The sequence below is a fragment of the Nylanderia fulva genome, unplaced genomic scaffold (genome assembly GCF_048542155.1).
Source record: "Nylanderia fulva isolate GAGA-0341 unplaced genomic scaffold, ASM4854215v1 Scaffold330, whole genome shotgun sequence".
Taxonomy (NCBI): domain Eukaryota; kingdom Metazoa; phylum Arthropoda; class Insecta; order Hymenoptera; family Formicidae; genus Nylanderia; species Nylanderia fulva.
The window spans coordinates 13825-41570 of NW_028190401.1; the positions used below are offsets into that span (position 1 = coordinate 13825).

At 26.8% G+C, this 27746-nt stretch overlaps 2 protein-coding genes across 2 annotated transcripts; both read right to left on the reverse strand.

Moving 5' to 3' along the window:
* Positions 1 to 13857: 13857 nt before the first annotated feature.
* LOC114939659 (uncharacterized) lies at positions 13858 to 16234 on the reverse strand. Its single transcript, XM_029314027.2, has 4 exons — positions 15595 to 16234; positions 15029 to 15200; positions 14699 to 14894; positions 13858 to 14168 (listed from the first exon to the last, which is right to left on the reverse strand). The coding sequence occupies exons 1-4, from the start codon at positions 15675 to 15677 to the stop codon at positions 13885 to 13887; spliced, it is 735 nt and encodes a 244-aa protein (XP_029169860.2). The 5' UTR covers positions 15678 to 16234; the 3' UTR covers positions 13858 to 13884.
* Positions 16235 to 18303: 2069 nt separating this feature from the next.
* On the reverse strand, positions 18304 to 21156 carry LOC114934396 (uncharacterized). The gene is made up of 4 exons (XM_029307074.2): positions 20959 to 21156; positions 20517 to 20688; positions 19488 to 19674; positions 18304 to 18323 (listed from the first exon to the last, which is right to left on the reverse strand). The coding sequence occupies exons 1-4, from the start codon at positions 21060 to 21062 to the stop codon at positions 18304 to 18306; spliced, it is 483 nt and encodes a 160-aa protein (XP_029162907.1). The 5' UTR covers positions 21063 to 21156.
* Positions 21157 to 27746: the final 6590 nt, after the last annotated feature.

The following is a 27746-nucleotide window of genomic DNA, read 5'->3' on the forward strand; positions in this document are numbered from 1 at the left end:
ACAAGTCGTGGGTGTTTGTAATTCAGTTAATTATTTTTTATCCATTTTTCAAATATATAACGACGTATTTTATATTTTATTACCTATTTTCAATCGTATCTGAGCCTGATGCCATAATGCAAACTTGTCCAAATCTTTTCGGCCGATTTCTGAGAGTCACTGCCTAGCGGCCTCCACTCACGCTCGAGATCTTAGCAACGCGTTGTTTAATAATCGTAACTAAGGCGCCGCTCTCAGGGACGGTGCATCTGTAACGCGATGCTGTTCCGTATCTTTTAACTATTTTATATTATATTTATATTATTTAACTATTTTATATTATTTTATACTCTATTTTCGGTATTTTCAAATAGTTTCAACTTTTTTTCACTAAAATTTCAAACTATTTATAACAAAAATTGATGACAGAAGCAGCTGCAGAATTGTGGTATTAATAAAATTATTAATAAAATTACATGCCGACAGGGAGACTCAGGACTCAAAATAAAAATCTGAAAAAATTAAATTTTTTTTTCTACATTTAGACCTGATTTACGACCATCCAACATTAAAATTATGCAAAAACCTATATAACGACCACGCTAATATATATATATATATATATATATATATATATATATACATATATGTAGTATAATTAAAATAATTTATATATATATATATATATATATGTATATTTATATATATATATATATATATATATATATATATATAATAATTAACAATAAATTATTAAATTACTAAACTTATTATAAAAATAAAATATCGACGGCAATCGGAGCCTGTGCGGAAGTCATGCACAAAATTAATAAATTGAAATGAGATCTCACTTTAGTTTATATAAATTTATTCTTTTATCACACAATCATGTAAAATATGGTTTTTATTTATAGAAAAGAGATGTTACAATTTATTACTGCAATAACTAATTACTATAATTAATGCTATTATTACTATAATTAATAATTAATGCTATAATTAATTACTAATTATGCTTACATATAAATTTCTATAATCTAATCTTCTTTTTTTGATGAGAAATAACTTGGAACATTACAAATCTAAATCTCAATTATAATATTTATTAAATGTAATTTAAAAATATAATTTAAAAATAACATACATATATGTATATTTTTAATATACATTAAATGACATTAAACTAAATAAATGAAACACATATATGTACTTTTTACTAATTTCCATTTCATATTACATTAACTAATTTTTAATAGATGTTTAAAAATAAAAATGTATATAAAAAATACATCAAAGTTCTTCTGGAAAATGATAACAAAAGATTATGCACCTACTGTTATGCTAATAATATAAAATCAACATTTTTTTTGCAATTTGTGTTGTACCTTTTTAAAGCAAAACTTAAAATCGTTTTTACTATAAAAACTATATTTTAATACAAGAGAAGCATTATTGTAAATTAAAGAAAAGTTTATTTTGCATTTATTATAAATATGAACTTTATATATATTTAAATATATATATTTTATAAATTAAACTTCGGCTCGTATACAATTAAAATATGTGATATAATAAAAGGCCAACTTAACGAGTTTATAAGATATTAATTCAAAAATTTTTATTATTAATTTACGTCATAATATACAAAAGATAAGATAAACGTTTCGACTGTACGACAGTCTTTTTCAATATCATGCTAATATGTCAAAAAATTAATTTATTATATAATAAGGTCAATATAAATAAATTAATTTTTTGACATATTAGCATGATATTGAAAAAGACTGTCGTACAGTCGAAACGTTTATCTTATCTTTTGTATATTATGACGTAAATTAATAATAAAAATTTTTGAATTAATATCTTATAAACTCGTTAAGTTGGTCTTTTATTATATCACATATTTTATATATATTGTATATTTTTAAATTTTATTGTATCTTAATTCATAAAAATTTTATATTATTTAATATTATTGTTCAATAAATAATATTCTTATCTTCAATAAATAATATTGTTCTTATTTAATGCAATTTTGTTTTTTTGCTGTAATATTAAAACAATTGACTTAGGGCATATGTATATTAAGATTTTTCGACTTAGAATGACACTAAAAATACAGAGTTTCAGTATGGACATCACGTTGCGAGACACCCAGTATATACAGGTATATGTGTGTATATATACATATATACAGGGTGTATAAGTACATGGGTATACATATATACAAGGTGTATAAGTATAGGCGTTATAAGTGACGCCGCATCTCTGGGGAATGAATTCGTCAAGTCAAAATAAGTCAAAAATAAATAATGACAAAGTTACGTTTGAGCTTTCTTTAAAGAGTAACAATCAAATAAACGAAAAATTTATTTGGAGTAAAATATATTTTTATTTAATTGTAAGTTGAAAACATAACATAAATTAACTAATAAATAGACAACAAGGTTAAAATTACATAAGGTGTTCAAATAATCCGCTATTAACTTAAATGAACAAATTAGCACAATTTAAAAGATAATTTATCACTCGCTGTAGCATTGGTCTGTCTATTAAAGAAACTCTTTAAAGATGGCTCAAACGTAATTTTGTCATTCTTTATTTTCGACTTATTTTGACTTGACGAATTCATTCCCCAGAAATGCGGTGTGACTTATAATACACCCTGTGTATATATATATATATATTATTAAAAAGATTATTTAATAATTAAGTGAATATACAATATATATATATTGTGCCTCACAAATATATAAGCACTGCTATAATTGCGCAATATAAAGCCAGAAATATTGATATCAAAAATAGTGTAGACACTATACCAACAACTGCGGTTATTATGTGTACATTCCAATCTACATTATCATTTGTCAATTTATCAATCTCGTCAAACATATCTGAGCAGAAGGTCACTTCGAATTTATCTCCCTCCATGACGGCGAGACAATATGATGTTAAATTAGCAAATATTTCATATTAAGATAAATAGATAGAACCATTGGGAAAAACCATATAATCGTACTACGTAACCTTTAGGAAGCAGGAAGCGATCTTTTCCCTCGCACGAATCGTAGACGGCCAACCGAAAAAAGTCGTCCACTCTCTTATTTTCGCTCTGCATCGAATCAATCGTATATGCGTACACATACGGGAATAGGTTTTTAGTTTTATCAGGAACGCATTTGTCACCATTCAGGTGATGACCGAGAGGACAGCAGAATGCAAGTAATATTATAGCACATTTCGTATGGGACGATGTTACTTCTATTACTGAAATTTTTAAGAGCTTTATGCGAGATGGAATCAATCCTTTCAGTCAAGTTTTTATAAACTTCCTCTGACGTAAAGTTTCTTTGACAATTAACATTTGTCGAATTTATATAAGATTTCATCAGTATTTGCTCACCATTATAATTCTGAACAGTATGCCTGCTCAGTTTATATTGTATCAAATCAACATTCCCGCGGTCGTTATTCGTGGAAATAGTGCGAAAATTCTGCATTTCCTCATATTGCGTATTGGTGGTAAACTTTTTGTACAAATCATATCGCAGTGTTTTTATTTCGTCGCTATAAATTGTTGTAGTATCCGTGTTTATCTCGTATTGTGACTTAACCGTCAAATTATTACCCTTCTCTTCTTTGTTGGTGGAATTTTGCTGAGATTTCGATGACGAAATGACGAGGAGAAATCCGCAACACAAAAGCACGAAATTTTTTTCACACATTATTTTGCATAAATATATACTTTAGAGTAATTAAATAATCAAATCAGACAAACTTTTTTTTTACATAGGTTTTAAATATTTAATAATTAAACAATTCCATATTAAATTTATGCATTCTTTAGCTTTTGTATTAATTGTATGAAAGAAATGTGTTAAAAGTGTAAAATTTATGCACATATTAAAATTAAATTATATTTTTCTTTAAATTCCCAATTATTAATGACAGTCACTAGTATTTAAATATGAACTTTGAAAATAATCGACCAAACAGAATCTGACGTGATCCTTTGTTGGGATATGTTGTGGCTGTCTCACAATTTCAATTTAATTTTAATTTTAATTGTGACTTGTATTTCTCACTAAAAATTGATACTGATTATTGCTGTATGATGATTTAATTATTACTAAATTTATTTTTTCACTTGGAAAAGACCACAACCATATGGTCGAAACGTCGTGAAATTCAATAGACAAATATTACTTGCTAGTTTGGTCGATTATTTCCAAAGTTTATGCTTTTCTTTGTTGCGTTCCTCAACAAAATCTCGAAAAATTGATCTGATTTTATTTTAGCACTGTTAACATTAACGAACACACGGTTTATTTTTAATTATCTCGCTAAATTCACTGTATCCGGATTTGATTTCTTTTTTCGAAACAGAGGAATGCGCCAGAAACATATTCCACGGGAGAAGAGATGAGACTACCGAGGACGACGTGTCGTCGAGTCGTCGAATAAACTGCCTATCGACTACTCTACTATAAAAAACTATACGGGGTGGACAAAATAAAGCGTTACAAATTTTTATCTCTAAAAATATTGTTTCTAGAGAAAAATGTTTCAAATAAAAGTTGTAGAATTTTGAGGGAAAAATAAATTGACGCTACTAACTTTTTCCGAAAGGGCGATTTTTAAGATTATTTGAGTCATTTATGTTGTTTGAAATGGAATCATATTTTTTAACATAAAAGTAATTTACTGTGTATTCCCGTGGGGTTTACAGATTCCCTTTCTCCAATTTTTATCCCTTCCTCCTTCTCTCTCTATCGTTGGACCCACTGTTTAACGTCTCTTCCGAAACACGTGAGCCCAGTTTTCCCACCGCGATCTCCTCGATCCCGGTGGTGAGCGCAGCGCGGAAAAATATTCCATGTTTACCTGACTCAGTGGACTCGAACCCGCGATCTGCGAGTTACGAGTCTGGCGCTCTACCACTGAGCCACACTGCCGCTCTTTTAACATAAAAATATATATATATATGTGTGTGTGTACACGTATGTATTAGTACATAGCATTTACGCGTACAAAGAAAAAAAGTTATTTAAATCTCTATTGACAGTAACTTGATTAATCCAGCTACGAAATAAAAATATACGCACACTCGCACTATTCTAACGTTTTTTAGATATTTAACTCTTAAATAAAGAGGCATTATATTTTTAATAATACTGCTAACAATAAAAAATAGATTCATATGCAGCACCAGACAAGTAACACAAAATTTTTTTAATTATACTATTTTTTAAATTTATGTTATATTACATTTTAGGTATTTTAGGTTTGACATTATGTATATATGTAAACATTTCTTTTAAATAGTAATTAATCGATAACACATGCGTAAGAAAAATTTTATTTATTCCACACAATTTTATCAACCTCTTCATTTTTTCTCAATTACAAAAAATTCTGAAAAGATGAAATTACGTTGATGTATCAGTTTATCGTTATTCGCCAAATCTTGTACTTCATGCCATTAGGTATAGTACCTGCAAATATAAAATAAAGATACCATTTTAAAACCGGTTTAGATTCGACGCTCGCAATAATTATATCGTGACTATTTATTTGATTGTGAATTTTAAATAATGATAGGTCAGATGTCGCTAATACTATTTAATTTTTTGTTCTTGATTTTTAATATATATATATTTTTTTTTCCTTCTCGCGAATCCAGGAGTTATTTAACCACGCGAATATTTCCAAAACTCAGTTATTTTTAATTGTTCGCATCTGTAGTGGACATTTCTAAAAACCAGATTTCGCGAGCCGCAGTAAGGCCGTTTAGTATAATCATGAGGAATAATCATGATGTACTATATCCAGACACATACCATCTTGACTAAGCAATTCTTATATTGGACAACCATGAAGTTTAACATAAATATTGACACCGTTTGATTACCAACACATGGTTAAAAATGCGTAATTCATTTGCATCTAATGTAATGTACCTAATTATACACTGAAGAAGACATCAGTTAATGTTCAAAACGTTTGTAATTGATAATAAATTTTTATAATATTTTATAAATACCGCTCGTTTTAGGCCTTTTATAATATCAATTTAATTAATTAATGAAAGGCTCGTATAAATTAACAAATTAAATAAATCAAATATAGTAGGCCAACTGAACGAGCAAATAAATAAGGTGTAAAAATTTTTTATTATTAGTTAAATAATCAAATTAACATTCCGTTACAGAATCGATATAAATTGTAAACGTTTCGACTGCACTACAGTCTTTATCAATACGTAAAAGTTAAATATTAAAATACAAAGTTAAATGTTAAAAATACAAAGTTAGTTAAATATTAAAATATAAAATTAAAATGATTCTTCGCTGTTGACCAATAGATATGCAAGGCGATTGGTCTGAGATGCCAAGTTATGCGACATTTGAACATGCTGCGGATATAATACGCGAATTAAATCAATGTCAGAGAAAATTAAAAAATCTTTCAACTTACATTATCGTTTTAACAAGTCCTTTTTCCCGATATTTCAAGTGTGTGTTGCGAAGTCTGAATACCAAATGTCAAAATAGAGAGCGTGATGTATTTATTTATTACCAATGTTTTTTCTAAATTATGATTCAGCAAATTTTTTAAGTATGTCAAAATAACTACAGTCTAACAATTCGGTGTCTTTATTTAAATTAATTCCATTTTTCTGTTCTTTAATGTGGATCATTTCAGATATTAGTCTTTTATGGTAATTCTTTTCATGATCCATAATTTTAATATTGTCTTAGTCAAATGTATGTTGTTCGTTTAGAATGTGTTCCGTGACAACCGAATGTCTAGCAGAGTCTAATTTAATATTATTTTTATGTTCTTTAAGTCTCGTTCCTAACTGTCTTTTTGTCTGTCCGACATATGTGGCGTCACAATCGTTGCAATTCAATTTATAAATAACGTTAGAATTCGTGGGGCAATTATTTTTGTCCTTTTGAACTTTTATGAAGTCATTCAATTTTTTAATGCAACGATATCCTACCACTACGTCAGGTCTTCTTATTGCTGAAGCAACTTTCTCAGATATTGATTCTATATATGGTATAACAAAATATTTAATATTAGTATTAGTATTATTAGTATCTGTTATTAAACGGTATCAATAATAGATGGCATTTTATAGAGTCACACACAAAGATTCCCAAAAATGAATTCATAGGTATGATAAAATTTATATTAACTTCTACATTTTTCACTTTTAATAACATAACTTACAAACAAATTTATGGGACCCCTATGGGTTCCCCACTTTCTCCGATCATTGCCGATATAGTCATGCAGGACTTGGAAACATTGGTAATTAGTAATTTAAATTGCGAAATGACTTTCTATTTCCGTTATGTAGACGACATTATTTTATGCACTTCCGCTGACAATATTACATATGTTTTGAACGAATTCAACAATTATAACGATAGACTACAATTTACATTGGAAAAAGAGGATAATCGGTGTATAAGCTTTTTAGACATAATGATCAAAGTAATAGATAATAAAATTTATTTAGATTGGTATCACAAAAAGACATTCTCAGGTAGATTACTTTCATTTTTTTCAAATCATCCGACTTGTCATAAAATAGGAACAATTTATAACTTGGTAGATAGAGCTTTATTACTATCACATCCGCAATTTCACAAAAAAAATATAGAGAAAGCTATTAACATTTTGCTATCCAACGGTTATCCTCTTGATCTAATTTTCACAGAAATAAAACGCAGATTAAAAAATCTCTCAACTAAGAAATTTAACAAGCCTAATAATAACAATATAACAGATACTAATAATACTAATACTAATATTAAATATTTTGTCATACCATATATAGAATCAATATCTGAGAAAGTTGCTTCAGCAATAAGAAGACCTGACGTAGTGGTAGGATATCGTTGCATTAAAAAATTGAATGACTTCATAAAAGTTCAAAAGGACAGAAATAATTGCCCCACGAATTCTAACGTTATTTATAAATTGAATTGCAACAATTGTGACGCCACATATGTCGGACAGACAAAAAGACAGTTAGGAACAAGACTTAAAGAACATAAAAATAATATTAAATTAGACTCTGCTAGACATTCGGTTGTCACGGAACACATTCTAAACGAACAACATACATTTGACTGGGACAATATTAAAATTATAGATCATGAAAAGAATTACCATAAAAGACTAATATCTGAAATGATCCACATTAAAGAACAGAAAAATGGAATTAATTTAAATAAAGACACCGAATTGTTAGACAGTAGTTATTTTGACATACTTAAAAAATTTGCTGAATCATAATTTAGAAAAAACATTGGTAATAAATAAATACATCACGCTCTCTATTTTGACATTTGGTATTCAGACTTCGCAACACAAACTTAAAATATCGGGAAAAAGGACTTGTTAAAACGATAATGTAAGTTGAAAGATTTTTTAATTTTTTCTGACATTGATTTAATTCGCGTATTATATCCGCAGCATGTTCAAATGTCGCATAACTTGGCATCTCAGACCAATCGCCTTGCATATCTATTGGTCAACAGCGAAGATTCGTTTAATTTTATATTTTAATATTTAACTAACTTTGTATTTTTAACATTTAACTTTGTATTTTAATATTTAACTTTTACGTATTGATAAAGACTGTAGTGCAGTCGAAACGTTTACAATTTATATCGATTCTGTAACGGAATGTTAATTTAATTATTTAACTAATAATAAAAAAATTTTTACACCTTATTTATTTGCTCGTTCAGTTGGCCTACTATATTTGATTTATTTAATTTATCAATTTAATTATTTTTTTAAATAACGACGAGCTTGGTTTTTATTTAAATTTGTTAAATTAATTATTTTTTAATTTGTTTTATTATTTATTGGCGCTTGATTACTTCTTGTTATTTTTTATTTTATTGTTTTAAAGTATAAAATGTTATAATTTATAAGTTTTGTTGATAAATCTGTATAAAAGTTTACATCTCACTGATTTAAATGCTATTTAGATATGTTATAGCCCAGGAAACACAGAATATAAATATTATATAACCTAAGTGAAACATGTAATATAACATATGTTACATTATATAAATATAACAGTTACATTACTAAAAACTAACATGCAATGTAATACATGTTACACTATATTATTATATTATAGTTATATACCTTTATAGTGTAACATGTATTACATTACATGTTACTTTTTAGTAATGTAACTGTTATACTGCATGTTACATAACAGTTGTTATATTAATATTATATTGATAATATATAATTTAAACTTTGCATTGAGCATAATGCCGCTTTCGAGTTTCGATGAGCTCGCGCTGTATGTTAAATATACTTTCTGCTGGTGTCACATAAAAGAAGACGTCTTTTTTAAAGTGCAGTTTAAATCAGAGGTAAGTCTTTTTTTAAATAAATCTATTGTTCGTGAATCGAGGTTTTCCCCCTTTTTCTTTTTGAGTGTCGTGAACGCGTGCGGCTGATTCCGTTCCGCGAGAACGCGGGATGAATGTGCGAGAAAGAGAAGGCGGTATAGTGAGAGGGATCGGACGGAGAACGCCTGAGTGAGCGCGAGTAGAACGGCGAGTGAGTGAGAAAATACCGGCTGAGGCAAGAGAGAACGAGCGTAACAGAATTAAAATGCACAACAGTTTAACCACATTCACAAAACGGTTCTTTATTTAGTTTGCCCGTGTTGAATAGATTGCTGTGATCGTTTCACTTGAGCGACACTTAAATGAAGTTCCGCGTTCTGGCTATCACCATTCGGAAATCGCGCAGGGAACACGGTGATCGATGCAAGACGATAAACCAAGGCGCGGACTCGATCTCGATCGTATGCTTTCTCGTTAGCTTCTCGGTGGCTTCTGACGCGGAATCGCTGGGAACGCCGGTTCGCTCCTGGATTTGTCCATACGAGAAGGGGAAAAACCGTTTGACCGGGAAATGCTTCACGGTTTTTCTGCGTGCGAAAGTCGGGATAGAATAAAGCGTAAACAAGAAACGTCGAAAACAAGTCGAAGGATACTTTCGCGAACGAAAATCAGGCGACCGAGAATAATGCCAAAATATTTAATTATCAAATACGAGAAGCACGAAGGACAGCCTTTACTGCGAGGCTGACATGAATAAACGAGACATTTGACAATATTGAAACTGTAAGCAACCTCGAACGACTTGGCGGAACGACAGTTTGAACGAAATAAATTTACTGAATAGAATGCCTCGGATTTGATATAAACGTATTGACGATCCTTAATATCTATCTTTTATGAACACCTCAATACAACAAAAATTTATTATACAGGATCCGACAAAAGTCCCGCCACTTGGGTATTCATCAGCAGCCATGCTGCCATGTGCTCTGTGCCATGCTCTCTTCTCGTGTCCTTTGTCCTTTGGCTGACTTTATCGAAAGTAACAACATACGTGTATTGCGTACATTTGCTAATTGTAAGAAGATAATTCTCATTATCTTACTATATATACTTATACACATTGTATAAAATATTTCATAATATTTTATACATACATATTTGTGTGGTTTCCTACGGAATTTCATTCTCTTTTAAAAAGTAAAAAAGTAAGGTTATGCGGTAATAAAGTATTTAAAATAAAATTATAAAAATAAGTAGTTTATAAAATGATAAATTTAGGTCTTTCTTTCATAATATTATATAACCTTTAAACATGGCATATTCTTTTTATATGCTATAATTCTGCTTTCGCATTGTATATTTTAACAATTATTACGTTCTTTTCACTTTTCCACGTTCTTGCATATATAACTTACGTGTACAAAAGTTAATGGAAGCTCTCTATAATGTCTTTCAACGAACCAATATCATATATATATATGATATAAACATAATTTTATTAAAAATTGTTTATCATCATATTGGTCCGTTGAAAGAAATTATAGCTTTCATTAACTTGTACATACTCAAATAGCCACACCCAGCAAACACAGATATGTAATTGTTACATTGCCGTAATAAAACGGAATGTAACAAGTAATATAACGTGAATATTACATGTAACATTCACGTTAGTTATTATTTCCCACTCATAGGATATTGCAGCTATATAACCAAACCATAACACATAATTAAAATGTAATATAACTGTAACATTGTAACCTTAATATTATACTATAACAATTATATAAATTGATGAAATGTTACATAATAGTAATATAAATTATTTTATTGTTATAAAACTGTTATTTATAAGTAATTACAGTACAGTTATATAACAATTATATATATTTATATATTTTAGCACATTTATAATTTTTAGGAATATTTTGAATCCTGGAATTAATTTTAAATAAAACAAAACAAAAAATTGCAATGAAAAAACATTTTGTTTAGTTTGATTTAAAATCAATTCAAGAACTTATAATATTATAAGTACCTATTATATATATATATATAAGTTCTTAAATTGATTTTAAATCAAACTAAACAAAATGGTTTTTTATTGCAGTTTTTTGTTTTGTTTTATTTAAAATTAATTCCAGAATTCAAAATATTCCTGAAAATTATAAAAAATTTTATAAATAAATATATTATAATTACATTAAAGTGATATTAAAATTGATAAAAAAGGAAATAAAGATAACAATAAATATAATATATATCGTTTTTAATATATTTTTATAAAATTAAAATAATACGAATATAAATTTAACGTATAAGACGGGCAATAAGAGCCAAATCGCGGGGCCGCACCCACGACGGTATAATACAGGGAGATAAGTTAGATCCGAACGGACGATGCTGGTTTTGATAATATTGAATTTGATAATAATATATATATATTAGAAAGTTTAGAGAGTTCAGATAGTAATAATACATCCAATAATGATTTTAATGAAAGCACTTTGAATAACGAATCATTTAATAACGATTTAATTAATAATTGTCATAAAAATTCCAATAATATAACCAATAAATGTTCTCTACAATCACAACTTGCTACTTGGGCTTGGAAAAATAAAATTACTCATGTTGCACTTAACAAAGTATTAGCTATTTTAAAATCAGAACATGATGAATTACCTTCGGGTGCTCGCGTATTATTGAAAATTTCTAGAAAAAACTTATTAAAAATTGTTGAATCAGGACATTATTATCATTTTGGTTTGAATAATTGTATTAATAAATTATGTTTATTTGTATCTTTAAAAAATTTGCAACAAATAGAAATTTAAAGAAATATTATTGATGGTTTACCACTTTTTAAAGTTCGAATCAAGTTTGTATGGTTTGGTTAAAGTATGAGGAGGAGAATGAGTCAGGTATGAATGAGGTGGTGGAGAATATATGGGGAATCGGAAGCCGAAGCGAAGCGATAGATAGGGACGGGCTCTTTCTCTCTCTAAAGTAGTAGATTAAGTAGGTTAAGGTTAGAATTAAGTATTTGTAAATTAGATGTAAGAGTAGAGATAAGAGTAGATATAAGTATAATTGTAAGAGTTTTGTAAGGTTGGGGAACGCTCCTTCAAAAGCGCCTTCAATCCCTTAGGGACGAATAAAGAATTGAATTGAATTGAATTGAATAACTTTTTATAGTCGCATATTAGCTAGAAAGAAATTCAGAATATGAAATTATGGAGATAATTATTTAATTGAAGATCATTTATTTATTCTTTTTCTGAATTTTATTTGTAACATTTTATCAATATATACGAGGTGTGTTCAAAAAGTATCGCGAATTTTGTTTTTTCAAAAATTATTTATTTATTCATGAATATCTATTTTGTCCCCTTCAAAGTAATCCCCACCAGATATTATACACTTGTGCCAACGTTTTTTCCAATCCTCGAAGCACTTCAAAAAATCATTTTTTGTGATCTTGTTCAGCTCCTCCTTTGATGCTGTCTTTATCTCCTCAATCGTAGCGTAGCGTCGTCCTTTCATGGGCCTCTTCAGTTTCGGGAACAAGAAAAAGTCACAGGGGGCCAGATCTGGGGAATACGGTGGCTGCGGCATTATTAGTGTGTTGTTTTTGGCCAAAAATTCGATGCTGTTTTTGGTCGAAATTGAGCAATTTTGTTTCGCGGCGACCCGTGTCATGCCCAAATCATTGATAAAAATCGAATGGCACGAGCCAATCGATATGTTTAGGTCTTCAGCAACTTCTCTAACGGTGATTCGACGATTGACCAATACTATTTTCTTCACTTCATCAATGTTTTCGTCTGTTGTTGACGTGCTCGGGCGTCCGGCACGCTCATCGTCGTTCACATCTTCTCGGCCCTCGGAAAACATTTTGTACCACCGATAAACGTTGCTTCGGTCCAAGGTAGCTTCACCATATGCCACAGTCAACATTCGGAATGCGTCCGCGCACTTAATTTTGTTTTTCACACAAAATTTGATACAGATTCTTTGATCCATTTTTTGGAATAGGCAAAAATCGAAGACGAGCCAAAACACGTGCAAGCAAAGCAGCTGTCAAAAATTAACTGAACATTCAAAATGGCCGTACTTGTCGGCATAAATGAGAAACATGAGTACCAATATAACGCCACAAAAAAATCGAAAATCGAATATACGTAACCCGCGGAAATTCAAAATTCGCGATACTTTTTGAACACACCTCGTATATATATATATATATATATATATATATATATATATATATATATATATTATTTGCAAATGAGAACGAGAAAGTAAAACATAGTAATATTAAATTTTAATATAAAATACATATAATAATACGTATAATAATGCTAAATATTTAAAATATAATGTTACTTATTGTAAATATTTAAAGTATTTAAAATATGTTATTTATTACTTTAAATATGTAAAATATTTGTATTTTTAAAATCAAATTGTCTCTTCGTAAAGAAAATAATTTTGTTAAAATTTATGGAATAGGATGATATCCTTTTAAGGTTTGCAAAAATGACATTTTTTTGCCGTCAATTAATTGCACATTTTCCACTGACGAAACTGAAAGATATGGAGGTTTATTTTCAGGTACTTGCATTTTTCCTATTACTTTAATTGGTGAGCCGTAAGTGAAATTATCTTCAAATTCTCCATTACATGTTAAAACAGACAGTTTATAATAACCATCTGTAATCGCTCCAATGTAAAAATGATTATTAGATGATTTTTCAAAAATCATTTTTATATGATGTTCCATTTCTGAAAAGAAAATTAAAATATTTTAGATAATAATTAATTCATATAATTAGGAATTTTAATGAAAACAAATATACAGAATGTTTCAGAATTGATAGTTGAAATAAAAGAAGCATATTCTACTAAAACTTAAATTAAATTCTTTTGATTATGTTAGTAAACACAAAATAATAATAACATAATATATATTAAAATGTCTGTTCCTATAATGTAACTGTTATATAACAGAGCATGTCACGTAACTGTTATCTTATTAAAACGGACTTTTTAATATATATGTTATGTTACAGTTACTTTGTGTTTACTGAGTATATTTAATTATATTTGATAATTGTTGTTATGTTTGATTATTGTTATTATTTGATATCGTTAAATTGTTATATTTGATTATTGTTATTATGTTTGATATTGTTATATTTGATTATTATTATTAAATTTACAATTAAAAATTAAAATTTGATTTTGGATAATCAAAAAGTTTTAAATTTAAATATATTGATTAACATATAAGAGAGATTATAATATTAAATTACCTATTAAACCACTTTTGGTTCTGGCATTTTGCATTTTAATCAAAGAAATTGTTTCAATTTCTTTTGGTATTTTATAAATGCCAATAGGAACGACAATAGTGAAACTTCGGATTAATAATTCGTATGGAAATGAAGCATTATGTAAATATTCTTTCCTCAAAGGGATTTTAGGTACCACTTTTTGTAGAGAATAAACCTATACAATTTAAGAATTTGTTTTAATTAATATGATAAATAATATTATATAAATATATTAAAATGTAATGTTATATAAATAATAATATATAAAAAATCTTATTTTAATACTATATAAATATAAAAATATCTTACTTGTTCTGTTTGAGTTATTATGTCTGCATATTTAAAAGCTAAATCATTCCAGGCAGCAATTTGAATGGTAATTTCACCGTTGCTCATAATAAAATTAAAAAGATGCGTTGTTTTGCCATTTCTTGTGGTTGATTTAATTTGAAATATTGAACTGACGTAGCCAGTTATTTCACTATAATGAAAGAATTTATTTGATTGAAATAAGGAAATGTTTGATTAAAATTAAAATATCTAATATAATTAAAATTTAAAATTATAAATTATTGCTAAAATTATTTAATATAAAACTATAATTGTAAATAAATATATAATGTGTATATGTATATGTGTTTTTGTGCGTATGCGTTTGTATATTTGTGTGTATCTGCATCTATGTATATTTAAATGTATAATGTGTATGTTACATGTGAAAATTTAAGTGTACGTGTATGTGTGTGTGTGTGTGTGTGTGTGTGTTTTTATGTATGCATGTAACTGTGTGCGCGCAAGGTGTGTAAATTTAGTTTTATAGTTTTTATTTTCTTTATAATAACTAATTACATAATCATTAAGAAAATATAACTTACAAAGTCGTATCGTTTTCCATAATGTCCTCCAAAATTTCTTTTTTTGTAAACAAATTGGTATTTGTTATTTCTTTTAAAGCCATGTTAAACCTATATTAATGTGTTTATATTATTAAATGCTTTTTTAACAATTATTAATTGTTCGTGATTCGAGGATTTTCACTCGAATGTCGTGAACGCGTGCGGCGGGTTCCGCTCCGCGAGAACGCGGGATGAATGTGCGATGAGAGAGACGGCGGTATAGCGTTGAGAAGGAGCGAGAGAGACAGAGTGATAGAACGTTGAGAAGGAAAGAGAGAGACAGAATGATAGTGGACCGCGACCGCGAGACTGAAGATTGAAGACGGGAGCGAGCGAGAGGAACAGAGTTATAAATGCACCATGGTTGAATCAAATTAACAACACTGTCATTTATTCACTTTGTCCGAATTAAATATAATGATGCGAATCGTATCACGGACGCGACACTTAGATAGAGTTCCGCGTTCCCGTTACTAACGATAAGTCCGCCAAGTTGTTCGAATTCTCAAGGTGCGGACGCGATCTCGATCGTATGATTTCTCGTTGGCTTCTGACAAAGAGTCGGCGGGAACGCCGGTTCGCTCCTCAATTTGCCCATGCGAGAAGAAGCAAAAAAACAGTTTGACCGGGAAACACTTCAAGGTGTTTTCTGCGTGCAAAAGTCGTGATAGAACAATGAATAAACAAGAGACGTTGAAAACAAGTCGAAGGGTACTTTCGCGAACGAGAATCTGTCGACGAGAGTCATGCCAAAATATTTAATTTTTAAGACGATAATCACAAAGGACAGCCGTTACTGCGAGGCTGACACAAATAACGCGAGTAATTTAAAAATATTGACACAATAAGCAAGATCGAACAACTTGGCGGAACGACAATTTGAACGACATAAATTTACAGAATAGATAGACTCGAATTTAATAAAAGTGTTGACGGTCCTTAACATTAATAATATAAATAATGTTCAACATTGAGTTTTATACCAAAATTTTGCTCTGTGAAAGTAGAATTTATTAATTTTGATACTGATATTTTCAGCATAATAATCTTTAATACTTACGTTAAAAAGAAAATGAATGTACTACACAACCGTCTTGGAGTCGATACACACAAGAAATGCTCTACGGTTTTTTGCTAGCGTCTTTTTTTTTCCTTAGAAACGATGAAAAAAGAAATATTTGTTTTTCCTTGAAAAACAATAGAAAGTTAAAAACAAATAAATATGAATAACTTTAATTGTAATTAATAAAATTAATAATATAGAATTTAATTAATAATATTATTCCACATTAATATATTAAAATAATGAAAATAATGACACAGTTTCTCTATACCTATATATTTACATTATGTTTGTCCAAATTTTACGTTATATTCTTTATTTCTAAAAATATTTATAATAAGAAATTAGGCGCGGCTTTTTTTGTTACATAGAGTATTATTTTATAAATGCTATGCTAATAGGCACAATAAATAGTGGTAAACTTTGTATTAATAATTTAAATTTAATAATTGATTTTAATTAATATAACAAATAATTACATAAATGTTTTTAATGTAATATTTATTTTAATTTATAAATGTTTTATTATAATATTATATAAATATCTTACTTTTGTTTAAGTTATTATGTATATTTAAAAGCTCAATCATTCCAGGCAGCAATTTGAATGATAATTTCACTGTTGTTCATAATAAAATTATAAAGATGCGTTTCTACCATTCCTTTTGGTTTTCGGTTGATCTGATTTAAAATGTTGAACTGCTATAACCTGTTATTTTATAAAATAAATTAATTGTATTAATAAAATTTTGAAATATTTTGTTAATTAGGAATAAAATATCTAAATTGGTTAAAATTTATGATCATAAATTATTACTAAAATTTTAATATTATTATCAATAAGTATATAATGTATACATGTGTATAATATGTATGTAGTATAGGTAAAGTATGTGCATATGTTAGTGTGTGCGTGTGTATTTGTGTGTGTAAATTTAATTCTATAGTTATGATCAATGTTATAATTATTAATAAGCTGTAACTTACAAAATTATATCATTTTCTACAAGGTGCTCCAAAATTTCTTTGTAAACAAAATATTTTTAATTTTTTTTAGTTATTTACTTTAAAAATTGATGTTTTCTTCTAGAAAAAGAATCCTTAGAAATAATTTAAAAAAAAAAAATATTTGTCTTTCCTGGAAAAAATCAAGGAAAAAAGATACTTAGAAACAAATAAATATTAATAAGTTTTTAATTTTAATTTTATTTTACTAAATTAAAGTAATATTTTTATTAAGAATTCTTAATTACAAACTTTATAAATAAATAACTATAGACTAATAAATAAATATTTAATAAATATAGTATTTATATTTATATGTATTGTGATATATGAATTAAAAAAAAATAATGTTATATAGTATTTTTACTTTTGTTTATGTATAATATTTACTTTAAATATTCTTTTTTGTTTAATATATTTCTTTTAGATTATAAATTTTAATTATACATTTCATAAGTTAAATCATATTTTAATTAAAAAATTTAAAACAAAATATTTAATAAATAATATTTAATAAAAAAAGAAAGATATGAATAAAAAATAAAAATAAATCAATTTGTTTATTAAAAATAAAAAATTTCTATACTTACAAATTTAACAATTTTATAATGTTTTGTAGGTTAAAGCTTTTGATTTAATCCTATAAATAAAATATTAAATTAATTAGTTTAATTTTTATTCAAATAAAACTTTATATTATATTCAAAAGTTATAGATTAGACCAATGCTTAAATTTTTATTTTATTTTGTTTTGAATAAAAAGTTTACCATTTCTGAATCATTATTGAACTTTCTTTTTCTGGGGAGAAATGCTGCTTTCGCAAGATCTTCATCGGATATGGTACCCGGTATAATTTTGACATTTGAGACATTCTCAATCAACAAGAAATTATATATATATATATATAATATATATATATATATACAGAGTGTAATTGAAATAACATATATGATAGTGTTAGATTCTCTGGCCAATTTAGAAACGATTTTTCCTCAGTGAAGATGTCGAGAAAGGTCATCAATTTTTACAAACTTCCAATTTTTATTATTATATATCTTTGCAACTAAGCTTTAAATTAAAATTTTATTAAAGTAAACTCCACTTGAAATTAACTGAAGAATATAATTATGTTAACCATTTAACTCTACAAAGTTTAGTTTGCGAGAAACTCGTTTTTTTCAATCGCTTTAACTCGAAAATTATCGACTTCTCAACATTTTCGCTGAGGAAAAATGATTTCCAAATTGGCCAGAGAATTCGGTATTATATGTCATATATGTTTATTTAGTTACACCCAGTATATATATATATATACAGGGTGTAACTAAATAAATCACACGCACACGTACTTACGAGTATGCGCGCGCGCGCACACGCACACTTATACACACATACACATGTTTATATATATATATATATAAACATGTATATGTGTGTATAAGTGTGCGTATAAGTGCGCGCGCGCGCGCGCATACTCGTAAGTACGTGTGCGTGTGCGTGTGTGTGTGTGTGTGTGTGTGTGTGTGTGTGCGCGTGTGCGTGTGCGTGTGTGTGTGTATGTGTATAAATTGAAAGGATTCTATCAGGTATAGATGAAATTTAAATAGTTACTTTATTGCCAAAAATTAATTTTTATTAATTTATTTTTATGAGAAAAATTTTTATTATATTGTAAAATTAATAAAAAAAACTTGATTTTATATCGTGAAATTAATAAAAAACTTGGTGGAAATATATTAATTCAAACTTCATGTATGTATATATACGTATATAATTTCAAATAAAGAGTATATGTATAATTACCATATTGAGTTTTAGAATTTAAAATGTTTTGAATAGTAACTGGTTCATAAATTTTAGTTTCCTCATATTCTCGAATTTTTCCAATGACATTCACAACTGTATAATCTTTGATAGTTAAATCCATAGGGACATTTCCTAAACTCTTAGAATAACGTTTTTGAGAAAAAGCTCCGGATACATGTACCACCTATATACATATAAAAAATATAATTATTAATTTTATAAAATACTTATTAATTATGAAATTTATTATTAAAAATGTTCATCAATAGAAAAGTTTAAATTTTGCAACAATTGTTGTAAGATGACTTTGAAACATATTTGCTAAAAAGAATTTTCTAAAATTATAAGTTATAAATATTGTAATAAGAAATGTTTTTATGTATACATACATACATACATTTTAAAATTATTTATAATGAAATAAATAATAAGATAAATATTTAACAAAAGTCAATTTCTTTTACAATATTTATAACTTATAATTAGAAAATGATTTTTTAACAAAAAATGTGTTTTGTAAAGTTATTTTACATTATTTATTATAAAACTTAAACTTTCCTATATGAGTTTTTTATATTCAAGATAAAAACATAAATTTACATTAAAAAATTTGTTATCAAAATTAATTGATCAATTGTAAATAATTTTTTTAAATTATAAAATTGATTTTTTATTTGTAATATTTTACTAACAGTAAATTAACATTATTTCTAAATGTTAAAATTTAGTTTTGTTATTAATTTTTATTATTAATGATTTTTATTGAAAAAAAACATTTTTTATAGAATATTTTTATTAATAATTTTATCTCAATTTTTTATAGAATTGACATCATAAAATTAATTATTTATTTTATTGTAAGATTATTTATAAATTATGTTGATTTTTACATTTTATAATTATTTATAAAAAGATTTTTTAAGAACAGTTAATATTTTATGTAATAACAAATATATAAAATAATGTCTTAATTTATGTTGTAAACATTTGTAATAAAATGATTTTAATTTTGTGATAAAAACTTACAAATGATGTTTTAAAGTTATGTATAACTCGATTTATGTTATTGCCCCATATAGTAACTTGAACCTTCCAGTCTTTATTATTTGTCAAAATTACTCGACAACGTTGAACTTCACCATTTTTAGTTTTAACAGCAATTGTACTGTCGATTTGTTCCATCATACTGATAAAACACCTTAAAAATATATATATATATATAAACAATTAATATTTTATATTTATTAAAAAAATAAAAAAATAATTAAAAGTTCAATAAAATTTTTAATAAATGTATCTTTTATACATCAATTACATTTATATGATTTTATGCTACTATTATATAGTTTTATTCTTAAACTGACAGAATTTTACAAATTTGACGATAATACTGAAATAGTGAGAATAAGTAATAATATGAATAAAATTATGAATAAAAATTAAATATTAAAAAATTTTTAAAACTTACACTGTACCATCATTAGGTAACATAACTTCGAAAAGTTCTCTTGGTGAAACATATAATGTTGGATTATCACACAACTCACGATAAATGTCTGATTCGCTATCCATTTTCTTTGTAGCTTTATCCTAGAATTTTTAAATAAAAAATATTTCAATGTAACGTACACACGCAATTTTAAAATAAAAATATAAATAGCAACTAAAATTTAATATTATATAGTAAGAATATATATTTATAAGAATATATTATTATTAAGACAAATAATATAAATATTTTTAACAAAAATCAATTGGAATATAAATAATTGTAAAATAATTTTTTGTAATAGTTTATATTAGCAAATATATAAATGTTTAGTTGTAATTAATATAAGTTGTAAATAATTAATATAAGTTGTAATTAATATATGTAACAAATATTTAGCGAAAATTTTTTTGAAATATCATAATTAAGTGACTATAAGACGAAATATACAATATATGTATACAATATTTTAATTGTAAGATAGATTTAAGCACATATTTAATTATAAGTTATATAATTGTAATTAGTATAAATAAATTATTCATATAACTTCATATATATTTACCGTTTAGTTTAATAAATCACAAAGAATCAAATTTATATAATAATTATAATAATATTTCAATTTTATGCACAATTAATAATACTAAATGAATTATACGATGTCTGTTACTTTTAACGATGATGTTACCATCATTACGTAGCGATGTACATGTTAAAATATATGCGTAATGACATTACCATGATACAATGTTACATAGCAACCATCGTTATTAGGACTAAAGGATATCGCACACAAATTACATAAGCTGCATATGCATAGCATAAGACCTTATGGACCAATGAGCATCAAGCATTGAATCACATGCTCGATGTTCATTGGTCCATAAGGTCTTATGCTATGCATATGCAGTTTATGCAATTTGTGTGCGATAGCATTAAAGGCCGCCGCACACACTTTTGCATGACATATAATGTAAGTGTATAAAGAATTTGATTGGTTGAATTTTATTATGCATGTGCTGATGGACCAATAAAATGTCTAGATTCGAAAATTTTTCTATGCTACAGCCAATTAATACGTTTGAAAAATTTATTCTACGACAAATGTAATATCAACTGAACATGTCAACTTATTGCACAATAAAATTTTTAGTTTTAAAGATTGGTAGCAATTGATTTGAAAATAAATAGTAGGTACACTACATACTCTAATTGTGTGTGACAACTTAAAAGGTTATAGATATCGTTACACCTTAAAAGAATTCTTAAAAATTCTTGAAAATTTCTCGTCGAGCAGCAAAGAAATTATTTGTTTCAATAATATATGAAGTGACAGATATAATAACAATAAGGTAAATTATTTTGAAATATAATATATCATAAGATCATTAAAGAAAATACAAAATCGCATTTAAAAATATAAATACTGTTATATTCTAATAATTGATTATGTAAATATATAACTTTAAAATACATATGCTGAGTATTGGAAAATTTAAATATATTTAAAGTATATATATATATATAATATATATATATATATATATATATATATATTATATGTAAATATATGAGGTATTCCATTTCAAATCGTGCGTGCGTGTGTACGTGTATAGTTTATATATATAAAACCAGTATTGAACAATGTATATAAATTTTATATAAATTTAATATTGTATGTAGTTTTTAAAAAATTTATGTAAAATTTATATTAATTAGTTTGTATAAAATTTATACAAGATATAGTATAAAAAGGATGGGATCGGTAAAATTATATATATATAGTTGTCTTAAAGAAAAAACTATATTTTATTTACATTAATTGATTTGTCTCATGTGCATAAAATATTAAGTATACGATGTATATAATATTATGTATATATAAAATGTTAAAATTACACAAAATTAAACATTTCACGAGATATTTTGTAATTTATGTCAAAATACTGTTTAAAATATTATAACTAAAAAAAGTATTTAATAAAAAAATATTTTTTTGTAATATTTTGAAAAGCTCTCGAGATAAGGTATAGAAAAATATCAAATAAAAATGTGGGTTTTCATTTAAAATTTTAAAGTTGACTTTGAGATTTTCTTTATAACTACACTTAAGATCAAATGTGTATTACCATTTCATATATTTTTTATATAATATATTTGTTACTATATTCTTGAAAAGAAATGATATCACTGCCAAAATATTTGCTGAAAATACAAAATAATATCAATTGATAATATATAATATATACCTATTAAATACATTGTCATATACATATAGATAATATAAAAATTTATTTGTTTTAAAGATAAAATAATAATTTTAAATAGTTTTATGTGTTAATATAATTTTAATTTTTTTTTACAGTGGATTGATATTTGATTTTTATCGTTGAATATATATGATTCAACTGAATATATATGAGCAAAATATAGCATATTCAGGTATTATTTTATTTTTTATTTGAATTAATAATAAATATTTCACATAATAAGATAAATATATATAAATAATAAATAAGCTAATATATATAAATAATAAATAAGCTAATATATGTAAATAATAAATAAGCTAATAAAAATATTTTGAATTTAACGTATAAGACGGGCAACAAGAGCCAAATCGCGGATGACAATGCGTTATCCTAACGAAACTAAATAATTTTTCGTTAGAATTAAATACCGGTGCACAAGGCACCAAATTTTTACTTGGACACGGCCAAGATTTTAAATATGAAATAATATCATATTTTGAGATTTAATTTCAATACCCCTTTAACCCCCCTACGGAAAATAAATAAATGAATGCAAGAGAAAAATATAGATCCGAAAATCGCTGAATCGGGAATCGAACCCGAGACCTTTCGCTTGCCGGGCGACTGCTCTTCCAGCTGAGCTATTCAGATCCTTTCGATTCTATACTTTTCTCTGTTATATATATTAATGTTGGTAAACAAACGCATTTTTTAAGCCAGCGTGTATCAAATATAAGAGTTTTAACAAGGCTCTGTAATATAAATATAAATTTAACGTATAAGACGGGCAACAAGAGCCAAATCGCGGATGACAATGCGTTATCCTAACGAAACTAAATAATTTTTCGTTAGAATTAAATACCGGTGCACAAGGCACCAAAAATATTTTGTTTCAGGTTTGGTAGCCACTTATATTTTTTGGCTAAAACAAAGCTCCAATCCAGCTTTTGTAATTTGACAATTGGACATAATTGTGAAAATTTAGATAAAAATTTGACATAAATATTTGACATTATAGTTGTAACACTACAAGTATTATTTGATATTTTAATTGTTGATATTTGAAATTTGTAAGAAATTAATGAATGTTTGATTTACATTTAAATATTTTATTATCAAGAACACTATACATATACTTGTTACATAACAATTATATTCGCTATATAAAATTAAATTAAATTTTTATTTGAATGTTAAATTAATATTATCGTGTTATAGTTATTTATTATTAAATTGATATTTAATGTAAGTGCAATATTGAAATTTATAATTTAACAACTGTGTAAAATAAAAACAGTTATTTTATGTAATATTTTATTTAATTTTAAATTATCAGTGTGCTATTTTCATTTAAATAAAATTTAATAAAATTATATAATAGTCTGTTATTTAATTTACTAACTACAAATTTATTAACTAAAAATTAATTTAAAATTTATATAAACAAATATTTTGTTTGTATATACATTTATATTCGTTACATTTTATAATATTTAAATTTTATTGATCTGTGTAAACATTTAACAAAAAAGATTTAATTAAAATAATTTAAAAATGGGTAAACGTAAAGCTATTCGTACTCGAGAGGAAGAAGAAGAATTTCAGCGATTAAAGAGAGAACGAAAGGCTTTAAATCAACAAAAATACCGCGAGAGAAAAAAAGAAAATGCAACAAACAATATAACTGAGTCATCTAAAGTTTGTGAATCAAGAAATTTATTAAATAATAGTTTATCAGTTGCAGTGTCTAAATCGCAAAATCCTTTGGTCACAAACAATATTTATCTTGCTTCATCAGTAATAAAATGTGTTATTACAACGTCGACTTTGAGCAATTCTGTTACTACAATTAACAACTGCATATCAAAGTTATCGAGCAATAGTTCTTTGATAACTTCAAATTCAAAACTTGATAACGATAATGTTAATATAATTAAAAAAACTGTCAACCATGAACAAAGTACACTTACAAGTGTTGAAAATACTACAGATTCAAGTCAATTAATTTCAGTAAATATAAATGATAATTTTTCCGAAATTGATAATATACAATTACAAAATATCACAGATAAAAAAAAAATGCAAAATTGTCGAGCCAATTATAAAGGATTTCAAAACATAAATTATTATAATATAAATCAACATTACATAGGAAAAATGGAAGTAGAGTGCAAATATTGTAAAGCAAAACATTTTCACGCTGAAAAAGTTTATAATAAATGTAATTCATTCAATGATTGTTGTAGTCATGGAAAAGATATATTGGAATCTCTATCACCATTTCCTGATGAACTACAACAGTTATTTTTTGGAAATCATAAAAAATCTAAAGAGTTTTTTAAAAATCTGCGAAGTTATAATAGTGCATTTTCTTGTGCCTCTTTTAATGCTAACTTGGTTAATTTTAATGCACAAAGACGAAGTCCTTATTGCTTCAAAATTCCAGGTCAAATTTATTATCAAATTAATATTTCGTATTCAAATTTTCCCCATGAAATGCATATAAGGAATGAATACTAATATCAGATTCAAAGTATATATTTTCTTTGTTAATTTAATTTCTGACCTATAATCCTAACAAAGGATTCAAAGAATTAAATAAATTAAATAACATTAATATAATAGTGTTTACTGGGTATATATTATAGATAAATATGTAGTGGCGGATCCAGAAATTTGTTAAGGAGGTTTTGATTCGCCGCAAATAAAATTTTTTTTCAGATCAAATATGAATTTTTTTTTTATATCTAAACGTGTCTTAAATTAAAAAATATGATTGGAATAAAAATTGTGATTAAGCATTTCGCAAATATTAAATATAACATTTCTTTATAAATACTTTTGAAAAAGGAAACTCTAAGTGGAAGGGCCCCCATGGTCTCCATTATGGATCTGCCAGTGTAGATATATATATATATACATATATATATATATATTTTTGATTTTATATTATTTTTATCATTATATTTTATTATTATTATATTAGGAGACGCGGTAGTGTCTCCGGCCATGTTCAAACCCTAAGAGACCTTAAAAGACACTACAAGTCTCCTTATCCTGCACCATCAAAGTCCATTTTTTGGGGGTGTAGAACTACTAAAATATAAAAAATTTTGAATTGCACGTAATATAACCTAAAAAGAGGCATCGCCACGAGTAATTTGAGTCAAGAAAAAATAAAATCGGTCAAGCCGTTCTGGAGATACAAGCGGTCAAAAAGTGACGTTTTTCATGAAAAATGAAGTAACGTCGTCTTCTTCTTCTTCTTCTTCTTCTTCTTTTTCTTCTTCTTCTTCTTCTTCTCTGTCCGCGTCCGCTGACGTCATCAGGATTATATATATATATATATATATAAATCTCTTCTCACCTTTTACTCACACCTCCCTCAACTTCCACCCACCCCTTTCCCTCCCACATCCCGCCCCCCGCCCCCACCCCCGCACCCACTCCCACCCCTTTTTCGCCTCTTTCACCCTCTTTCATCCTCTCTCACTCTCTTTCGTCCTCTCTCACCCTCTTTCACCCTCTTTCGTCCTCTTTCACCCTCTTTCGTCCTCTTTCACCCTCTTTCGCCCTCTTTCATCCTCTTTCGTCCTCTTTCGCCCTCTTTCACCCTCTTTCGTTCTCTTTCACCATCTTTCGCCTCTTTCACCCTCTTTCATTCTCTCTCACCCTCTTTCATTCTCTCTCACTCTCTTTCACCCTCTTTCATTCCCTCTCACTCTCTTTCGTCCTCTTTCACTCTCTTTCGTCCTCTTTCACCCTCTTTCGTCCTCTTTCACCCTCTTTCGCCCTCTTTCACCCTCTTTCGTCCTCTTTCACTCTCTTTCATTCTCTCTCATCCTCTTTCACCCTCTTTCGTCCTCTTTCACCCTCTTTCGTCCTCTTTCGTCCTCTTTCGCCCTCTTTCACCCAATTTCGTCCTCTTTCACCCTCTTTCGCCTATCTCGTCTTCTCTTACCCTCATTCGTCCTCTCTCACCCTATCTCCAAAAAATCATAAAAATGAAAAGGTCAAGCCATGTTCAAAAGAAGGTCTTCAAAAATTTAAACCTAGTCTGTACAATGAAAAATAATTACTCGTAATTCCAGAGTTCCAATTTGGTAATATCGAATAATGTATTTGTTTCAAGTAATGGCAGTAGAGTTAAATACATACCTACGTATATGCAGTTTTTGCTGTTAAATGTACTTGAACGAAAAAAATAATTAAATGAATAATTTAAATATAGCACATTTTAAATCAAGAAACTTATACTATAATCGAACTCTGTTTAGAAAGAATGTTTGTTTCAATCACAATCACAATACCATTTTCTATTATTTCTCTTATTATTATCAATAATGTTATTCACCAAATAATTATAGTATGAATAATGTTTTGCGATTTATTTAACAATTCATAATATGTTAGGGTTATAAAGTTTTATCTATAGGGTTTTTATTTAAATAAAATGAAGAATGTATATATATGTATATTTATTTATTAATATATAATGTATCATATTATATA